At 41.9% G+C, this 19,367-nt stretch overlaps 1 protein-coding gene across 3 annotated transcripts; it reads left to right on the forward strand.

Moving 5' to 3' along the window:
* The first annotated feature begins 38 nt into the window (after positions 1 to 38).
* Positions 39 to 15,332, forward strand: TSLIG2 (tRNA splicing ligase complex subunit 2). 3 transcript variants are annotated; one of them, XM_025932523.2, is made up of 5 exons: positions 39 to 205; positions 2,690 to 2,856; positions 5,895 to 6,021; positions 6,148 to 6,270; positions 9,906 to 13,055. In XM_025932523.2, the coding sequence occupies exons 1-5, from the start codon at positions 107 to 109 to the stop codon at positions 9,960 to 9,962; spliced, it is 573 nt and encodes a 190-aa protein (XP_025788308.1). In that variant the 5' UTR covers positions 39 to 106; the 3' UTR covers positions 9,963 to 13,055. The 3 variants fall into 3 exon arrangements, with proteins under 3 accessions (XP_025788308.1, XP_086557574.1, XP_025788307.1); XM_086701448.1 differs by adding an exon at positions 15,314 to 15,332 and having other exon boundaries at positions 47 to 205; positions 5,895 to 6,270; positions 9,906 to 9,980; XM_025932522.2 differs by having other exon boundaries at positions 47 to 205; positions 5,895 to 6,270.
* Positions 15,333 to 19,367: the final 4,035 nt, after the last annotated feature.

The raw sequence follows: 19,367 nt of genomic DNA on the forward strand, positions 1-19,367 counted from the left end.
CGCACTAAGAGTGACGTCAAACGAGGCCCCGCCCGTTACATCACTTCCGGGACGCTTCCTTCGCGGAGCCTTGTGGGTAGCCGGCCGGGGTCTCCTGGCGACGACGATGGCGGGGGATGTGGGCGGTCGCAGCTGCACTGATTCGGAGCTGCTGCTGCACCCGGAGCTGCTGTCCCAGGAGTTCCTTCTCCTCACCCTGGAGCAGGTCGGGCGCGCCGAGGCGGGTGGGCCTGTTTGGGAGAGAGGTTCGGACTTGAGCCGGCCCCAAGTAATCCTGAGTGGCAGCGGACACACCCGCCGCCGTCGCTTGTCCCGCCTGGTTTGTGTCAGCGTCCACTCCACACGGACCGACCATGTCTCCCCACGCCCCTATCCGGGAAAGAGACGTCCTTAGACTATCAGGGATTCCTGGGAATTAGGACTTCTCTTTTTTGGGGTCTCTGATGGCTCCGACACAGAAGTCCTAGGCGACCCCCGCGGCCTGGATGTGAGCAAGGGCCTGGGAAAGAATCGTAGTAGCAATGAAGGGTAGTAATCAGAGACTGTCAGGGCTGGGAAGCATCGGAGAAATCGCCCTTTTTTCATAGTGTCGCCTCGTTTAAAGATGAAACTGAGTCTCGGAGAGGTGAAGTGACATATTTAAGGTCGCACCACCGGTAAGTGGTGCAGCCAGGAGGAGAAACCAGGACTCCTGGCTCTCAATGTAGCATATCCTCTTTTCGAGCTAATGTGGCCTCTAATAGTCAACAAAAGATAAGACAAAAGAAGTGATGAGTTCGGTTTAAAGTGGTAGAGAATTACTGAAAGTTTCCTTGTGGTTTCAAGTAGCTTGTTTTGTGGTTTTCCTTGTGTTTTCTCCTCAGTACTCTTTCTCTAACTTCCTCAAGTGCCCTGCAGATGTATTGATATCAATTACCCTTCACCTGCAGTTCTCAAACTTTTTAAGTACATCAGAATCACTCTAGGGTTCATTAAAATACAGATTGCTGGGCTCCATCCCCAGAGTGTCTGATTGAGTAGGTCCGGGGTGTGGCCTGAATATTGGCATTTTTAACAAGTTCTTGCTGCTTGTCCAGGGACCACAGTTTGAGAATCACTACCCTGGAGCAGTGCGTCCCAAACTAACATGCCTATGAATTCCCTAGGAATGTTATCCAAGAGACTCTCCAGGGTTTTTCCGTATCTCTAAGTGTATAGAGGGTGAAAATTGATAACAAAGGGTGGTCAAGTATAAGAGAGAAAAGTACTACTTGTGCTTTTAAATTTGGAAGGAAACAGTAAGTGGGATAATTATCAGAGCACAAAGATTGGGCTTGTTTTGCCAGTTAAGCTGAGCACATATGTTTCCAAGCTTTTCTGAATTGCAGTTGAGGAGTCCATGATCTCATTACCATCTTCGTTTTCCTTCCTAAATCCAAACTCTATCCATAGCTACTCCTTCTCTTTATGCTATATGTTTTCTGTGATGTTGAGAGCAAATTGGAAAATGAGGGAGAATGAGGTAATATTGACAAGGTTGATGGACAGTGACTGGAAGCTACTCGAAAGGACTGGTGATGGGCACCTGAGTGGCTCAGTAAGTAGGGCCACATTCTCTCTCTCTCTCTCTCTCTCTCACTCAAAAATAAATAAACATGAAAAAAAATTTTTAAGTACTAAAAATAAAAAGAAAGGACTGATGAAAACGTAAAAGGGAGGTTGTAATGACGCACTGTTGTGATGGTCATCAGTAAGGGACTGCAGTTTCCATCTGTAGGGCCATCTGAAATCTTGGTGGTTAACTTCAACTTAAGCATTATTAGGGAGACATGGGAAACAATATACAGCCCACGCTTTGATCATGATGGTAACACTCTGGGTGACCTTTGACAGCAGGTAGTAAATTGTCATCACTGTTGGAATTCTTTTGTCCGGTTTCCCCAGGCAGTCTCCCATTTTCAGTTTACGTCCTAGATTAAGATGATGCTGCTGGGGGGCGCCTGGGTGGCTTGGTCAGTTGGGCATCCGACTTTGGCTCAGGTCATGATCTCACGGCCTGTGAGTTCGAGCCCCGCATCGGGTTCTGTGCTGACCGCTCAGAGCCTGCAGCCTGTTTCAGATTCTGTGTCTCCCTCTCTCTCTGCCCCTCCCCTGTTCATGCTCTGTCTCACTGTCTCAAAAATAAATAAACGTTGAAAAAAAAAAAAAAGATGATGCTGCTGGAAATGGTCTTCGCGCCTGGTATGCTGGCTGACCAGATGTGAGCTGCAGTCCTTGTCATAGTGAACGTGTGGCCATTGTCTTTAAGATGCGGCTGAACCTGATGTTTGCAGAGCTGAATCTCTTAATAATAGTACTTCTTAGAGAACTGTATAGGACTGCGGTGTACTTGAAGTCCCTGTAAGTCCGTGTAAGACTTAGATAACAATCTCTGACTTAAATAACAAATTTTGTAATTATATTAAATATATAATAATTGGAAATTTAAATTATGAGTATATTATATTGATTTTTATGGTTATAAATTATAAATAAGATTATATATTATACGATACATTTTATGATTATAAATAAACTATATATTATATAATTACTAAATTTTATTATTATAAAATTTGTTATTTAAACAGAAACGTTCTACCGTGTTATGTAGGTAGTAATTAAAACACAGGATGTTATTTTGAAATGACTTTTGTTTCCTTCTCCACAGAAGAACATAGCTGTTGAAAATGATGTAAGAATAAACAAAGACAATCTTACTGATCTTTATGTTCAGCATGCAATACCGTTGCCTCAGAGAGATTTGCCAAAGAACAGATGGGGGAAAATGATGGAAAAGAAAAGAGAGCAACATGAGATGAAAAACGAGACTAAAAGGTACTTTTCAGTGGTTCTGGTTTATATGACTTAACAGTTTTGTGTTTCTTCTTTTTCTCCAGGTAAACTTAGGTAAGAAAAATTCATTTGCTCAACAACTATTTATTGAGCACCAGGCACTGTGCTTATAGCACAAATAAAACTGACAGAATTCCCTGCTCATGTTTTAATTGGGAGGAACATAATTTAGAAAGTGAAATAAAATATACGGTATGTTACGTAGTGATAAATGCTAAGGAGAAAAGGACAACAGGGAGAGAGATTACCATTTTAGGTAAAGCAGCCAAGAACACAAATGAGAAAAGACATTTCAGCAGAGAGACCTACAAGGTAGGGAGCAAGCTAGCATTCCAGACAGAATACAAGAGTCAGGAGTGTGCCCATCATAGACCAAGAACAGTAAAGAGGCTATCAAGGCTGGTGTGGAGAGAATCTGAGGGAGAGTAGAGGAAAGAGGTTTATTGGAGGGGAGCAGCAGAAATTGTTGGCTAGATCCCATAAAGCTGTGTAAGTCGTTGTAAGAACTTTGGCTTTGCTCTGAGATGAGGAGCCATTGGAAGATTCTGAGCAGAATGATGACACCATATGATGTACATTTCAACAGCATCACCCTGGCTGTAATTTAAGGTGGGGGGAGGGAGATAGGGAAGTCAAACAGGAGACTATACTGTGATCCAGGCAGTAGATGGTGGTGACTTTGAGTGAGGTAGTGAATTTGGTAAGAGGTGGTCAGAGTCTGGATTTATTTTGGAGGTAGAGCCAACAAGATTTGCTGAACTGGGAGAAAAGGTAGAGTCAAGTTAAGACATTAAGGTCTTTGAATGATGCAGGAATGAAGGAACTGTCATGTAGCTTCGGGGGCACTATTTAAATTTTTTAAATTTCAGAAAATACTTGATAAAACCACAGCAAATAAATTTCCTTTTTAAAAGAAGGCTACCTTTCTTTAACAGTGATAGCTTAATGAGGACAAGGTGTCCTAACATCCCTGAGTGGGCTAGTTATTTCTCTTCCTGTGTCTGTTGTATCCCACGTGGGTGCTATTGATTAACTACTGAACTTATTCTTGGAGGTTTCTGTTTGTAAGGTAGTGTCTATAGGCAGTACACCAGTGATTGTGGGAAAAGATACAGTGAAGGGTGGGAGCGAGGGAAAATGCTAGTGGTGAGTTGAATAGAGGTTTTAATTTGTAGTTATGAAGAAAAACTCATGATTGACCAGGAGATTATTCCCCCAAGTGTGGAAACCGTTGAAGAATGTAACACGTATGCCCTTAGTCTTTTGGAAAATACAGTCACTCTTTTGATCAGGAACACATTCAGTTCAGATTGAGGATCCTTTTAGCTTGATGGTTATATACTGGGATAGGCTACTTATTAGAGTTAGCTTTTGTAAATCTTTGGGTTAGGCCAAATATATTTTCAATTTACTTCTGTTGATTCTTAATAAGAAAGTATTTTCTTCTTGCTCTGCACATTCAGGCACACTGTTCTAAGCAAAGCTTTCAATACTGTTATACTTCGTATAAAAATCCCTTTAACCCCTCAGTATCCTTTTGGAAGACATCTTTGGCTCTTTAAAAAAAAAAAAACAAAAAAACCACAATTTGACTTTAGAATCAAAACATTAAAGCTGAAGCATCTAAGAGACAATCAGGTATTGTTGAATTGTTTATTAATTTTTTTGTGGATGGACTGAGCTCCTGTGACATCCTCCAGACCACACAGAGCTGGGACCAGATCTACAGCACGGTGCCCAAGCTGGAGCGGGCCTCTGGGCTCTTAGGTTGAACTCTCACAAGCTGATGCGCTGTTTCCCTTCTGTGGTGACAGTGGGTGTATAGTGAGCTTATTTTTTACCTTCTACCAAATAATGTTCAGTGGTGACCTGAGAATTGGTGAGTTTGGCGAATCACCTAGGATCTGGTTAAAATGCAGATTCTGAATCCGTACAGGTTGAAGCCTCAGATTCTGCATTTCTTGAGAGCTTGTTTGGAGGTTCTAGCAGGGGAGCGCAGCTACTCATATACCCTTGACCTAAGAACGGTCCTCCTCTATCGGGGAAGGTCGTCCTCTTCGACCGAGCGTGCAGCTTCGGGAGGGACGCACATGGAGCGGTGAGGGAGGAAGGGGATACCCGCCTAGCCAGCCAGATCAGCCGAATCAACCCTGGCGATCAATGGGGTGACAGATGTCGCAGCCAGATCGCCCTCACATCCAGATTCTGCATTTCTTAACAGGCTCCCCAGAGGATGCTTAATGCCCCTGGTCCCTGGACCACACTTGGAGATGTAAGACTAAAGTGTTCTTCCTAATAAATGGCCGCTCAAATTCTTACGTGTTTAATTAAAGGTTCTGGTTTTTTTTTCCCCCCAAGAACAACTGTGTTGTGTCCCGAGGTGTCATGAATAATGGACAAATGAACGCTCTTATAATTTGTCTTTGTGATTCAGAGTGGAAATTTGGTTTTCAGAAGCTAAATGTGAAGACTTGCTGAATTTTAACATTAAAACTTTATAAATGTTATAGTTACAGTTTAGAAAATGCCTTGGCTTTAGAGATCTTTAATGAATAGAACAGAATGTTCTGTCTCGTTTGTAGACTGCTACTGTAGTAGTCTTGCTATAGTTTTCTAGGTTATTATCCTTTTTAAAGTAATAATTGATACATAGTCAAGATAATTCTGTCAATTAGAGGGTGATTTTTAAAACTTAAAAAAATTTTTTTTAGTTACTTAGGAATCTTGTTTTTAAGTCCTAGGGTTAATTTGTCGGCCGATGTTTTCAAAATATTTGTATCTTGTGTGTACATTAAAGCTAACTTACGTTTCTTGTCAGTAAATACCTTAAACGTCAAAGCCCTAGAATATTACCATTTCATTTAGGGTGAACATAGAAAATTTGATTCCCAGTAGTCCTATTTAAAATAGATTAGTCTTAGCAATGTTTTTTTGGCCATTGTTTTAGCTTTGAGTTCCTGTGAACGAATGGGTTTGCTGTTCCAATTATGTTTTCCGTGAATACATCTCTGTGATTGCAGGAGTGGCACTGTGGATGGGTTAAGGAAAAGGCCCCTCATTGTGTTTGATGGAAGTTCAACCAGAACAAGCATCAAAGTGAAAAAGACAGAGAATGGAGATAATGATCGACTCAAGCCTCCCCCTCAGGCAAGCTTTACCAGTAATGCCTTTCGAAAATTACCAAATTCGTCTTCCAGTGTTTCACCCCTAATTTTGTCTTCCAATTTGCCTGTGAACAATAAAACGGAACACAATAATAATGACACTAAACAGAACCATGACTTAACGCATAGGAAAAGTCCTTTGGGTCCTGCAAAGTCCCCACCTTTGTCCCCTGTTGGAACTACTCCAGTGAAGTTAAAGCGAGCTGCTCCTAAGGAAGAAGCGGAGGCCGTGGTAAGTGTGCAGAAGTTTCTGGGCTCATGGGAGATGTGAATGAAATCTTCGAGCAGTCTGCCTCATAGCTGAGGTGGGAGAGCAGTGCCACAAGCAGATCTTGAACTCTTAAATGATCTTACTTTTTACATGTCCTTTCTCGTGTTTGAATCCTGGAAGTATAAAATCCATGATGATAAGTTAACATTTTTTAAAGTCTACTCGATTTCTTTCTTTTTTTTTTTTTCTATATTTATTTAATTTATTTTTTAATCTACATCTGAGTTAGCATATAGTGCAACAATGATTTCAGGAGTAGATTCCTTAATGCCCCTTACCCATTTAGCCCATCCCCCATCCCGCAACCCCTCCAGTAACCCTATGTTTGTTCTACATATTTAAGAGTCTTATGTTTTGTCCCCGTCCCTGTTTTTATATTATTTTTGCTTCCCTTCCCTTATGTTCATCTGTTTTGTATGTAAAAGTCTTCATATAAGTGAAGTCATACTGTCTTTCTCTAATTTTGCTTAGCATAATACTGTCTAGTTCCATCCTCATCATTGCAAATGGCAAGATTTCAATCTTTTTGATTGCTGAGTAATATTCCATTGTGTGTGTGTGTGTGTGTGTGTGTGTGTGTGTGTGTGTATACACATGTACCTATATATATAGATATATATATATACATACACATATATATACACACACATACATACATACATATACACACCACATCTTCTTTATCCACTCACCCATTGATGGACATTTGGACTCTTTCCATAATTTGGCTTTTGTTGATAATGCTGCTATAAACATTGGGGTGCATGTGCCCCTTCAAATCAGCATTTTTATATCCCATGGATCAATTCCTTCTAGTACAATTACTGACCCTTAGGATAGTTCTATTTTTAATATTTTGAGGAACCTCCATACTATTTTCCAGACTGTCTGCACCAGTTCACTTTCCCACCAACGGCACAAAAGAGATCCTCTTTCTCTGCATCCTCACCAACATCTGTTGTTGCCTGAGTTGTTAATGTAAGCCATTCTGACAGGTGTGAGGTGGTTATTTCATGGTGGTTTTGATACATATTTCCCTGATGATGAGTGATGTTGAGCGTTTTTTCATGTGTCAGTTAGCCATCTGGATGTCTTTGGAGAAGTGTCTATTCATGTCTTTTGCCCATTTCTTCACTGGATTATTTGTTTTTTGGGTGTTGAGTTTGATAAGTTCTTTATAGATTTTGGATACTAACCCTTTGTTTGATACGTCGTTTGCAAATGTCTTCTCCATCCTGTCGGTTGCCTTTTAGTTTTGCTGATTGTTTCCTTCGCTGTGCAGAAGCTTTTTATTTTGATGAGGTCCCAATAGTTCCTTTTTGTTTTTGTTTCCCTTGCCTCTGGGGACAAGTTGAGTAAGAAGTTGCTGCAGCCGAGGTCAAAGAGGTTTTTGCCTGCTTTCTCCTCGAGGATTTTGATGGCTTCCTGTCTTACATTTAGGCCTTTCATCCATTTTGAGTTTATTTTTGTGTCTGGTGTAAGAAAGTGGTCCAGGTTGATTTTTCTGCATGTCGCTGTCCAGTTCTCCCAGCACCACTTGCTGAAGAGACTGTCTTTATTCCATTGGATACTCTTTCCTGCTCTCTCAAAGATTAGTTGGCCATAAGTTTGTGGGTCCATTTCTGGGTTCTCTATTCTCTTCCATTGATCTGAGTGTGTTCTTATGCCAGTACCATACTGTCTTGATTACAGCTTTGTAATACAGCTTGAAGTCTGTGTACACTCGATTTCTTTCTGCTTAAAATGTGTGAAGAGAGTGTCTTAGGCACTTTTCCTAGCGTTTTCTCATTTAGATCCTTTATCTTGGAACTAAAAGAGGAATATATTCCTTTGTTAGCAAAGCTCAGAATGTTAAGCAGTTTGCCCAGGGTCACATATTTATTAAGTAGCGTTTTAGAGCTTGACCTTTAGTCTGTCTGTTTTGCACTTATCTTAAACCACACTAGAGTGTTTAGGATTTATCACTTACCTCCCCTTCTCAAATTTACCTACCCTTGGAGGGTAGAGGAAGTTTAGGGGAATCTACTGTGTTGGACTGTGTTATAGTTAACCATTTAGATGCTTGGATTTCATATACTGGCAAATTTGGTAGAGATAGGCAATATATTTAGAGTTTACTTAGGGTTTAATTGTTGAGATTGTGTGTGTGTGTGTGTGTGTGTGTGTATATTTGATCCTTCCCTAGACATGTCAGAAAATTATTTTACTTTTAAATATCCAGTTTTATAGCTTTTATTTCTTGTCTTAGTCTATTTAGGCTGGTATGACAAAAAAACAACTTTGATTGGGTGGCTTACACAGCAAACATTTATTTTTTATAGTTCTAGAGGCTGGGAAGTCCAGAATCAAGGCGCTGACAGGTTCAGTGTCTGGTGAGGGCCCACTTCCTGGTTCATAGCTGGCTGCTTTTCGCTGTGTTCTCACCTGGTGGAAGGGGCTAGTAAGCTCTCTGAGGTCTTTTTTATGAGGGCCCATTCATCAGAGCTCCTCCTTGTTATTTAAGCACCTCCTAAAGGCCGTGCCTCCTCATACCATCACCTTGGGGGTTAGGTTTCAAAATGGGACTTCCGAGGGGACACAGGCATTCAGTCTCTGTAGTATTCCTGTAGTATACAGTGACTTTATTATCCTCTTGGAATTGTGTGTCCAAAGGATCAAGACTCAGACTAGTTCCAACATTCTAAAATAGCAGACCCTGAAAAAAGAAAACTACTGTGAGTGTGACCAGCTCATGCTTCTTATGTTAGTTCATCCTTTCAGTGACCCTGTGACATAGCACAGGTCTTTTTCTCATCTCGCAGATGAGGAAATAGAATCTCAGATAATTTAAATAAAGTTGTCCAGGGTGTCAGAGTTACTAAGTGGCCAGGCTGCAGTTGGAATTCAGGTCTGTCTCACCTCAGTGCATGCACCTTTGACACCGGGCTGCCTCTAGACTGATGGACTTCAGTCACTTCTGTGGGAAGTGGGAGAAGGGTGTCAGATAAGAGAGGGAAGAATAAGAGAAAAGGTAGGAGGAAGAATCTAGACCTCAAAAATAAGAGTTAGCCTCGAGGATCTTTTCTTTCGGTCTGTTAGAAAGCATTTTTCTACTCAAAAATTTTACTCCTTCAGAGGTTTGTTTTATTTATTTTTTTAATAATGAGTGTTAAGATCTTGGATTGTGAATTTGAGGAAGGCGATGGGGCAGGCAGGAAGGAAGCAGGTCTGGAGCCTTCAGTGCTTTTCAGTTCTGAATGCACCTTAGAATTACCTGGAGGAGCTTCCTGAAAACCCAGACAGACGTCAGAGCTTCATTCCTGCCACCTCCCGTGGATTCTGACTTAATTGGTTGTGGGATAAGGCCCCCGGTCTGGGCCTGTTTGTAAGTGCCGTGGGCGATTCTAATTTGCAGACGTTAGAACCACAGCTGGAAAAAAGGGTGGCAGGGGGCTGGCTTTTTTTCCCCAAGCTCCTAAAGTCTTTTCCCACCAGATGGCAGCAGTGATCTACTGTGCATAGATTAGTAGTACACTTCGGTGGTTTAGAGTGCTCATTTCAAGTTATTCTCTGCCATTTCTGCAAGTATATACTGATTTCTGTTCATGTCTTTTCAGAATAACCTGAAGCCCCCGGAAGCAAAGAGGAAGATACAGCATGTTACATGGCCATGAAGGAAAGTTTCCAAAAATGTAAATATAACTGTAACTGTAGTTTTTCAAGCAAGTTCACATATATTGACAGTATTTACAGAGATCCTGATTATTGTGGAATTTTCCAAAGAGGTTTCAAATTAGGTTTGAAAAAAGTCTTTCCTTTTCCCTTCCTCCTTTTTTGTTTTTTTTTAATTTTTGCATTTTGTTCCCTGATTTGGAAGGAATTTCTTTTTCAACAAGTGGCTTAGTGTGAGTCATTTATAGCGATCCTAGTCAATTATTAGCTGCAAGTCTGGTATAAAGCATCTGATGACTTTTAAGAATTATTCTCATTAGCCTGTTTTAGTCTTTGGGGAAATTTGAGGTTTTGTTTAAGCTCAAATCTTCTGGAAGTTCACCATTTTTATTTCTTTTCCCTAGCAAAAGAATTTGACAGTTTATCCCAACGTTTTAGTAAATACTGCCAAACTCCTCAAGGTTCACCAATAAAGCATATTTGTAGTGCTGCCGATAAACTATTCAGAATATAAGATGAAACTGCTGTTCTCCAAGTGCTTACATTGCCTTTCCCCATAAAAATCAAAAGGTAAATCAGCGCTTGCTGTTGCTCCTTCCCTTGAAGTCCCGACAGGATTGGTCTGTTAGGAGCCGACTGGTCGTTCTCACAGCTGGTCTGCCCTTTAAGATGTCCTGGCCGTGTAGTAGCCCTACCTGCTGTTTTCATGAGCAGTCTGTGATCTCACTCTGAGCGCAGGGATCGCTCCTTCCCTGGTGCTGCAGCTTTTCAAAAAGAAGCCAACTGTAAAGCCTTCAGGTGTGGTCATGTTCAAGATGGCACCCGATGGCAGAAGGTTTAGAGAGTAGGAAGAGGGGGATGGAATTCTAGAACTTCAGAGAGTCCAGGAAGGATAGTGGTGAGAGGGAAGCTTAGTGTCATCTGGAGTAGGCAGAAGACGAGAAGATACTGAGGCCAGAAGTCACCCCAGAGTGGCAGCATGGGAGACGAGTACCAGCTGGACGGGGCTCCCTGCTGGGGTGACGGGGACAGCTCCCCGCAGGACTGTCTGTCACACGCACAAGTTATCCACTGAGGTTGTGTGTTCCTGTTGGAATGGTGTCACCATCCCATTTGTGTGGTGGGAATCAGTGGGAAAGTAGGGTATACCTTAGAGCCGTGAGTTCTCATGTCCACGTTTTGCCTTGTATTTCTAACCAAGTGCAGAGGATACTTTATACTTTTTTCCTTATGTGATCGATCTTCAAATTGGGGTTTGCCTTTTCTTTACTTCTGACAGCAGTCTCGTTCCTCTTTTGATTTGTTAACGCAAGTATTTTAGTTCAGCTCTCAAATAGCCTTACAAAAAATTCATTCAGCCTTGCAGGTACATATGGTACTAAAACTTTAACCCTACAGTTTTTAGCCGTTCTGCCTTTATCCAGTCGATAAATCTATACATACGAGACAAAATTGGTACATACGATGTGTTGCATGATGTGCTAAATCAGTAACTACATAGTTACCTGCGGGGCTGATGCGTGTAATACTGTTGAAGGACAACTGTAACCCTCTACATAACTGTAAAAGGAGATTTTAAAAGTGCAGATTTTAGAGTAGAATGACAGAATTTTGTATTCAGTTGTCCCTGCTGCTCCCATCTGCATTCTCTCTTAGTTAAGAGAGAGTTAGCCATTTGACAGTTTTAAGTCAGTGGAAACTTATTTTTAGTTACTCAAGAAAATTAATTTTTAATTTGTATATTTAACTTACAGAGTAGGTTGGTAATAACAGCTGAACTGTGTAACATTGTTGCTTCAAATTGAAGTTTATATTACGAACATTCAGAATCAATGCTCATATAGCAGCATATTATTGGGCTATTTTGAGTTTGAAATGTGGAGAAGTGGGAAACCATGGACTGTGTATTACCTAATGCTGACATCTCAGAGCGCTGTGCCTTCTCAAGGTGTTTACATACAGCTGGTCTTGAGATGTCTTCCTCCACATGACGAAGCCTACTGAATGATGGGACTTTGAGGCAGAAGTGTCGGCAATCTTAGGTTTTGAAGGGTTCCTTTGGTGTGCTTTAAAGCTTACAAGGAATTGAGTTGAATGGCAAACGACTTTGGAATACTCTTGACTCACGATCATTGTAATATTGTTACTATCGATTTCCTGTTTCAACAGAGCCAGCTTTTTTTTGGGGGGGGGGGTGGTAGGCAGACGAATGGCATTCGAGTCAGTGAGTGGCTTCTGAGGTGTAGTTATGAGCACTTGACCACTTCTGCCACTGGCAGGTGGTCTTGCTCTTCCCCAGCTTCTTTGTTCTCGGTTTCTTTTTTCTTATTCTCCTTTCCCATATTTTAACTTTCTTTGCTTCTATTCTCCATCCTCCTTTCTGCAGACCCTAAGCATCAGGCTTAGGTTTGCGGGTCATAATGCCTGGCCCTACGCATTCATTGAGGAGTGAAGATAGGATAACCCCCGTTCCTCTTACATTTGAGGGATCATAGACTGCCGCGTGAATTCTGGAAGTCTCCAGCCCCTGCAGCACCAAAGGCCCTAAATTGCTTCCCAGTGGCCGTAAAGGCAGTGCAGTTTACCAAAATAGCTTTATTAATCTAGACGGCTACGAGACACTTTGGAAAGTTGGTTCAACTACCACTATGAGGCCATAATATTTTTGCTAGTATTAAAATTCCTCAGAATTGTAATTATTATTTGAAATAATATTTTGGTTGACTTCGTTTTCTGAGAGATGATTCTAAAACTGGTCTAGAGACTCATTCAATAGCAATGACCTTTTAAAAACTTACATTAAGTAAAACTGCCAGTAGCTTAAATCATACACGTGTAAGAGCTTCCTCTATTTACTACTGTGGACCTTCAGTAATTTTAAGAGGTTACAAAACGGTCAAAATGTTTTTAAGCGTGCTCTTTTATTAAATGCTTGTGCAGGTTTTGTAATTCAGTACAGAGAGTTTAACCTTGTAATGTACATTTTTGTATGTAAAGGTCTTTTAAGTAGCCTTATCCTTATTTAAATAAACTGAATAAAATTATTGAGTAGGTCTGTCATTCATAAAAAAATAAAGTGGAAAAACATTCTGTAATGACTTGGTCTCCTTTTATTTGAGCAGACTATCCAGTGGAAAAGTGTCATTCTTTATAGTACGACCTTCTGTACCAGAATTGACTGGGATCGGGCATGATCCCCATAGTCCAGCCACGTCTTGGGGACCCTACCGTGAAGTGCTGGGGGCTACAGTGGCCTGGCGTTCAGGAGAGCCTGACGCCACAGGGGCTGACACACCGACTGCCACTATTCTTTGGTAGACGGAAACAAGTCCCTCAGACCTTATCCTGTGTAAGCTTTCTTAACAAACTGGAACAAACCAGAGGTTCAGGCGAAAGGATTATTTGCGTTTGGGGTGGTCTTTATTTTTTTTTTTTTATTTTATTTTGTTTAACGTTTTTTTTATTTATTTTTGAGACAGAGACACAGCATGAACAGGGGAGGGGCAGAGAGAGAGGGAGACACAGAATCGGAAGCAGGCTCCAGGCTCTGAGCCATCAGCCCAGAGCCCGACGCGGGGCTCGAACTCACAGACCACGAGATCGTGACCTGAGCTGAAGTTGGACGCTCAACCGACTGAGCCACCCAGGCGCCCCTGGGGTGGTCTTTAAAGAGTAAATCTCTAAACTGGTCATCTTAATGTTGGAAACCGAAGCTCTAAATTAACTGACTTGTAAAAACACCTCAGGTTACTTTACCTTGAATTTTAAAAAATAGGTCATTTTTGGGGAGGGGACAGAAGAGACAAATTTATGTTCATTTACCTTGTTTTTACTAAAGTGCTATTTACTGAAGTGCTCTGCTTTTCCAGCTGTTAAACCTGGCTGGCTATAGTATTGTGGCAGAAAAAACAAAGGTGTGAGTTAATTATGTTCCTGCTCAATGAAATAATGGATGATCGTAATGACAGAAAGAAAATCAAACCGAGAAATGAAATCGTGAGAGATGGGGAATGTAGGGTGAAGAGCTGCTTTAAATATAGTGGTTGCAGGGTGCCTGGGTGGCTCAGACACTTGAGCATCTGACTCTTGATTTCAACTCCGGTCATGATCACAGGGTTGTGGGATCGAGCCATGTGTGGAGCCCGCTTAAGATTCTCTGTCTCCCTCTGCCCCCTCCCCAGCTTGTGCTCTAGCTCTCTCAAAAGGAAAAAAAGAGAGAAAGAAAAAGGAAGAAAGAAATGTATGTTAGGAAAGACCTCTTTGAAGAAATTTAAAAACATTTTTTAAATTCTCTTTTAATTTTAAGTAAACTCCACCCAACATGGGGCTCCGACTCACGACTCCAAGATTGAGAGTTGCATGCTCTACGGGCAGCCAGCCAGGTGCCCGCCAAAGAGATTATTTTTAAGGGGACAGTTAAGGAAAGCTTTCAGGAAAAGCATTGTACACGTGATAGATTTTAAATGTCTACATATTCTTTGTTGCTCCTTCTGTCAGACATGGAGTCTGTTTCCTGCTGCTCGAATATAGATTGGTCTTGTGATTTGCTTTCATCACATGAATGCTCCTCTCACTCTGGGACCCCTACTGCAGCCACCTGAGAGAGCCACTTTTCTAGTATGCTAGAAAAACATACTAGCCAACAGCACTGACCACCAGGTGTGACTTAATCCCCCGTCCCCGCTCCAGCTGCCCCATGAGTGTCCAAGGTGAGACCAGCCCAGATAGACTCTGAACATCCTGAGTGAACAGAATAGGGGCTACATTAAAGCCACACCAAGTGTCGCGGATGGTTTGCTGCCCGGCATTAGATAACAGATGCCGGACAAGAAGAGTGAAAGCAGAGAGACTTAATAGGATTTTAGAACGAAAAAAAAAGATTTCAGAATAGAAAGACTGTGCAGCTCCAATCAGTGAAAATAGCAGGAAGCGTAGTTTAAAATGCAGCCAAAGCAGGTAGGCAGGAGCCGGATTCTGTGGGCCACGCTTAGGACTTTGGGTTCGATTCTAAGGGCAACTGGAAGCCGTCAACTGTTCAGACTTGACCAAGCATTTAGCCAAAAGACAGAAATAAGACTGGCTCAATAAAGTATGTAATAGCTCTAAGCATCTTTTTCTCTAGTAAAATTATCCAAGTTTTTTCATTTTGTTTTTCAGTCCATTTGCACTAAAATATTTCTGTTTCTTTGGCTAATGATTAAACCTTAAGAGACTAAAACACCACTTGTGGCAAAAGAGATTTTTTGTAAATGTAGAAACACCGTATCTAGCCAAGCTTTCTGTTACGTCCGTCCTGCCCTGCTATAGGATTTTTTTTTTAATAAACTTTTAAAAAATCAACCTTTCATTTTAGGAACGTTCGAGATTTGTAGAAAAATCGCCAGGAAAGGATAGAGACTTCCCGTATACTGCACACCCAGTTTTCCCTATTACTGATCGACATCGGTCCCGTCAATACCGGTCCGTTATTGTTAGCTGAAGTCCGTAAGTTTATTCATATTTGCTTAATTTTTTACCTAATGTTATTTTTCTGTCCCAGAATCCCATCCAGGACACCACCTTATCTGTAGTATCTGGTACCCTGCATACATTAGGAGTACGTATAGACTCCTCCGTAGGGTCTCCTCAGACCCCTCTTGGCTGTGACAGTTGCTCAGATTCTCCTTAGATTTTGGATGACCTTGACTGTTTTGAGGCATGCTGGTTAGATAGGTGTGGAAGGTCCCTCCGTTCAAATTTGTCTCATGTTCTCATGACTAGACTGAGGTTATGGATTTGGGAGGCAACATCACCGAGGTAAAGTTCCACTGTCATCCCACGTTAAGGGTACGTGCTGTCAACGTGACTTAACTGCTTTTGCAGTGTTAGTCTTGGTCACCTGGCTGAGGTACTCTGTGTCGGGTTAATGCAGAGCTACTCTTTTTCCTCCTCTTCCTACTGGACTCTTTGGAAGGAAGACCTGAGGAGAGCATTATTCTCCACCTTATGGGCCAAGCGTTCCACATAAATGACTTGTGATTACTCTGTGCAGATTGATCTATTCGCCCTTATTTATTTACTTAATAACTTATGTCAGTGTCGACTTGGACTCTTACACTTTGGGTTATTATCTAATGCCTTCTTATTTTTTTTCTCCAGTTGTTCCAGATTTGGCCATGGGAAACTTTCAGCTGTCTCCTGTGTCCCTTTCTTGGCTCATCCTTGTGGTTTCTTCTGAGCCCTTCCTTACTTTCTAGTGCTTCCAGCTGCTGTAGGTTCATCTTGTGAGGTTCCTGCCCCCGTCCTAAACTCAGCCATTCCTCCACAGAGTCTTGGTTCCTTTTACTGACGAATGGTGTTAGCAAGATCTGGACACTGAGAGTGGGGCGTCGTTGCTTCTAGATCTCAACTGACAGAGCAAAGAAATAGATGTGTGTGTATACTAACCATGTAGATACACGCATCTTAAACATCTCTCTATAAAGTAAGTTTAACATAAGTTCATACTGATATCTCCAACTTGAATCCATTACCTGTGGATCATTCCAGGCTTCCCTTGCTTGTCTGTAACCTCCCACCCCAACAGTGAGAAACTTGGCTCCCACCGTCCACCATCCATTTCCTTCATTGTTCAATTCCAGCACTCCAGCAGCTGCAGAATTGTTAGCCTGAATCCGTGTGCAAAACGTTACCAATTAGAGTATGGCGCTTATGCCTAGTTCCGTTTGCTTTTATTTTGACAGATTCCTCTCATTTCCTCTCATTTAAGTCATTATCACTTGATGGGTTTGCGGTTTTACCATTGTAATGAAAAAGAGACTGTCAAGTTAACTTTTCTCTATTTTCTTAATCGCAAACAAAGTGAACTCCCTGGAAAAATGTATCATTCATTCAACAGGTGTTTGCTGTGTTTTCACACTCTTACAAGGCATCCTTATAAGACACGGCCCCTGCCCTCAAAGGGTTTTATCCTTTGATCAATCCCAATTGTTTCAGTCTAAGTATTCAAATAATTTGAGAAGGAATCTGAAGAACATTTAATATAGTTTAAGTCACGGTATTCTGCATTCTAGATAGTTTACTAGTTATGTCTTTAATTCTTTGAAACCTGAGGAAGCCAACCCAAAACAGAATGGATTTTTCTTTTAGAAGATCCGCCGGGGGAAAATAATTAATGAGTTAAAAATTAATTTACATGCCCTGTGTTTGAGACAAATCAAAACATAGGTTAGTGTTGGATTGGGTAGTTGAAGGCCCCACATGTGCAGGTATGGCGTCGCATGGGCAGGGGGGCCCTGAGGAGGGGCCTGTCCTGTTCCCTGGCCTCTCCACCACCTCTCCGGTGGGGAGCAGAAAGTGTAGGGGGGCAGAAGGAAGAGAGGCTTGGGTTTTTTGTTTTTTTGTGGTTTTTTTTGATAGTTGACCTATATTAGTTTCAGATGTACAGCCTAGTGATTAGACAATAACGTATATTATAAGACGCTCACAGTAAGTATAGTCACCATACAGCGTTATTACGCTATTGGCGACCATTTTCCCTGTGCTGTACTTTTCATCCCCATGACTGCTTTATTTTACAACTTATTTATTTATTTTATACCTCTTAATCCCCTTTACCTATTTCCCCCCATCTCCCCACGCCCACCCCCTCTGGCAGCCACCCATTTGTTCTCTGTATCTAGGAGCCTGTCGCTGTTTTTTGTTGTTGTTGCTGTGTGTTCGTTTGTCTTATTCCTGGATTTTTTTTTTATTCATATGCTTTTTTTTTTTTTAAGAAGTGTGTTTTTTTTTTTTTAAGTTTATTTATTTTGAGAGAGAGAGAGAGAAACAGAGAGAGTGGGGGAGGGACAGAGAGAGAAGGAGAGAGAGAGAATCCCTGGCAGGCTCTGCAGTGTAAGCACAGACCCTGATGTGGGGCTCGAACTCACAAACCATGAGATCGTGACCTGAGCCGAAGTCAGATGCTTAACTGACTGAGCCACCCAGGCACCCCTTTATTCACATGCTTCTAACTGTAATTGCTGATAGATGTCTGGGGAGAAAGTTACACTGCTCCTATTTTTGTAACAGGGTTTTATTTGTCATTCTCTCCCAGTTGCTTTGCCACTCTTAAGAAGATCATTTTCGGGGTGCCTGGGTGGCTCAGTCGGTTAAGCGTCCGACTTCGGCTCAGGTCACGATCTCACGGTTCGTGGGTTCGAGCCCTGCATCGGGCTCTGTGCTGACAGCTCAGAGCCCGGAGCCTGTTTCCGATTCTGTGTCTCCCTCTCTCTATGCCCCTCCCCTGCTCATGCTCTGTCTCCCTCTGTCTCAAAAGTAAATAAACATTAAAAAAATTTTTTTTTTAAACAAAAAAAATAATAAAAAAAAGAAGATCATTTTCTTAGTTTATGCACATTTTGGCATAGGTATCACCCAGACGTTTCCTCGGTGTTTCAGAAGAACTGTTATGTATTCAGAGATGGCATTTCCCCCATAATCATCTCTTCATGTAAGAAAATAGTTTGTGTTTTATTTTAGATAGATTACCCTCCCTGAAACTGATTAAGTCCAATGATGGGTTTTTCTAGTTCTTCTCCAGTGGAGGTTATTCCGACTGTAAACACAGTCTAATCCAACTTCCTGATTTTACAAAAGAGGACGCTGATACCTGGAGGACGAGTGGCTTCTCTGAAGGCGGGCAATTTGATTGTGGGCCGAGTGGTGACTAAAACCTACGCCCTTCTGTATTAAACCAGAGGTTGGGTCCCTTTCTGGAAGCCACCCCCATCCCTGCCCTGGGAACAACGTAAACAATGGCACCAGCTTTTGGAAAAGCAGTTATTTAAAAGGACAGTCAACTTGGCTGCCACAGGGACGAGATGTAAGTATTATAAAAATGTATAGCAGGGGCGCCTGGGTGGCGCAGTCGGTTAAGCGTCCGACTTCAACCAGGTCACGATCTCGCGGTCCGTGAGTTCGAGCCCCGCGTCAGGCTCTGGGCTGATGGCTCAGAGCCTGGAGCCTGTTTCCGATGCTGTGTCTCCCTCTCTCTCTGCCCCTCCCCCGTTCATGCTCTGTCTCTCTCTGTCCCAAAAATAAATAAACGTTGAAAAAAAAAATCAAAAAGAAAAACGTATAGCAGCTGGCTTTTTACTGCCATCAGAAAATTCTCAGTGAGCTAGGAGTCGGGAGACCTGGGTTCTAGTATGTTGGCCTCTGTGTAGTCTCGAGTCAGCTTTCTTCCTTCTGTGCTCCCCCATTTCCTCCTCTGTCAGGAAGCAGACTTCTCTCTGACCCTCAAGTCTCTTCCAGATCTTATTTCCCCATATTTCTACCTTATACGGATCCCAGAGCCCCCATTCTGTCATTTAGTGGCCAGGCAGCAAATGAGAGGTGCCCTCAAGTTCCAACGGGCATCACTAATGATGTTTGAGAATTGATTTTAT

This window comes from Puma concolor, chromosome A3, assembly GCF_028749965.1.
Source record: "Puma concolor isolate L17-30 chromosome A3, mPumCon1.1.hap2, whole genome shotgun sequence".
Taxonomy (NCBI): Eukaryota; Metazoa; Chordata; class Mammalia; order Carnivora; family Felidae; genus Puma; species Puma concolor.

Coding starts and splice junctions, on each gene's coding strand:
- TSLIG2 (XM_086701448.1), top strand. CDS start 107: ATGGCGGGGGATGTGGGCGGTCGCAGCTGCACTGATTCGGAGCTGCTG. Junction 206..2,689: donor TTCTCCTCACCCTGGAGCAG/GTCGGGCGCGCC, acceptor CCTTCTCCACAG/AAGAACATAGCTGTTGAAAA. Junction 2,857..5,894: donor ATGAAAAACGAGACTAAAAG/GTACTTTTCAGT, acceptor CTGTGATTGCAG/GAGTGGCACTGTGGATGGGT.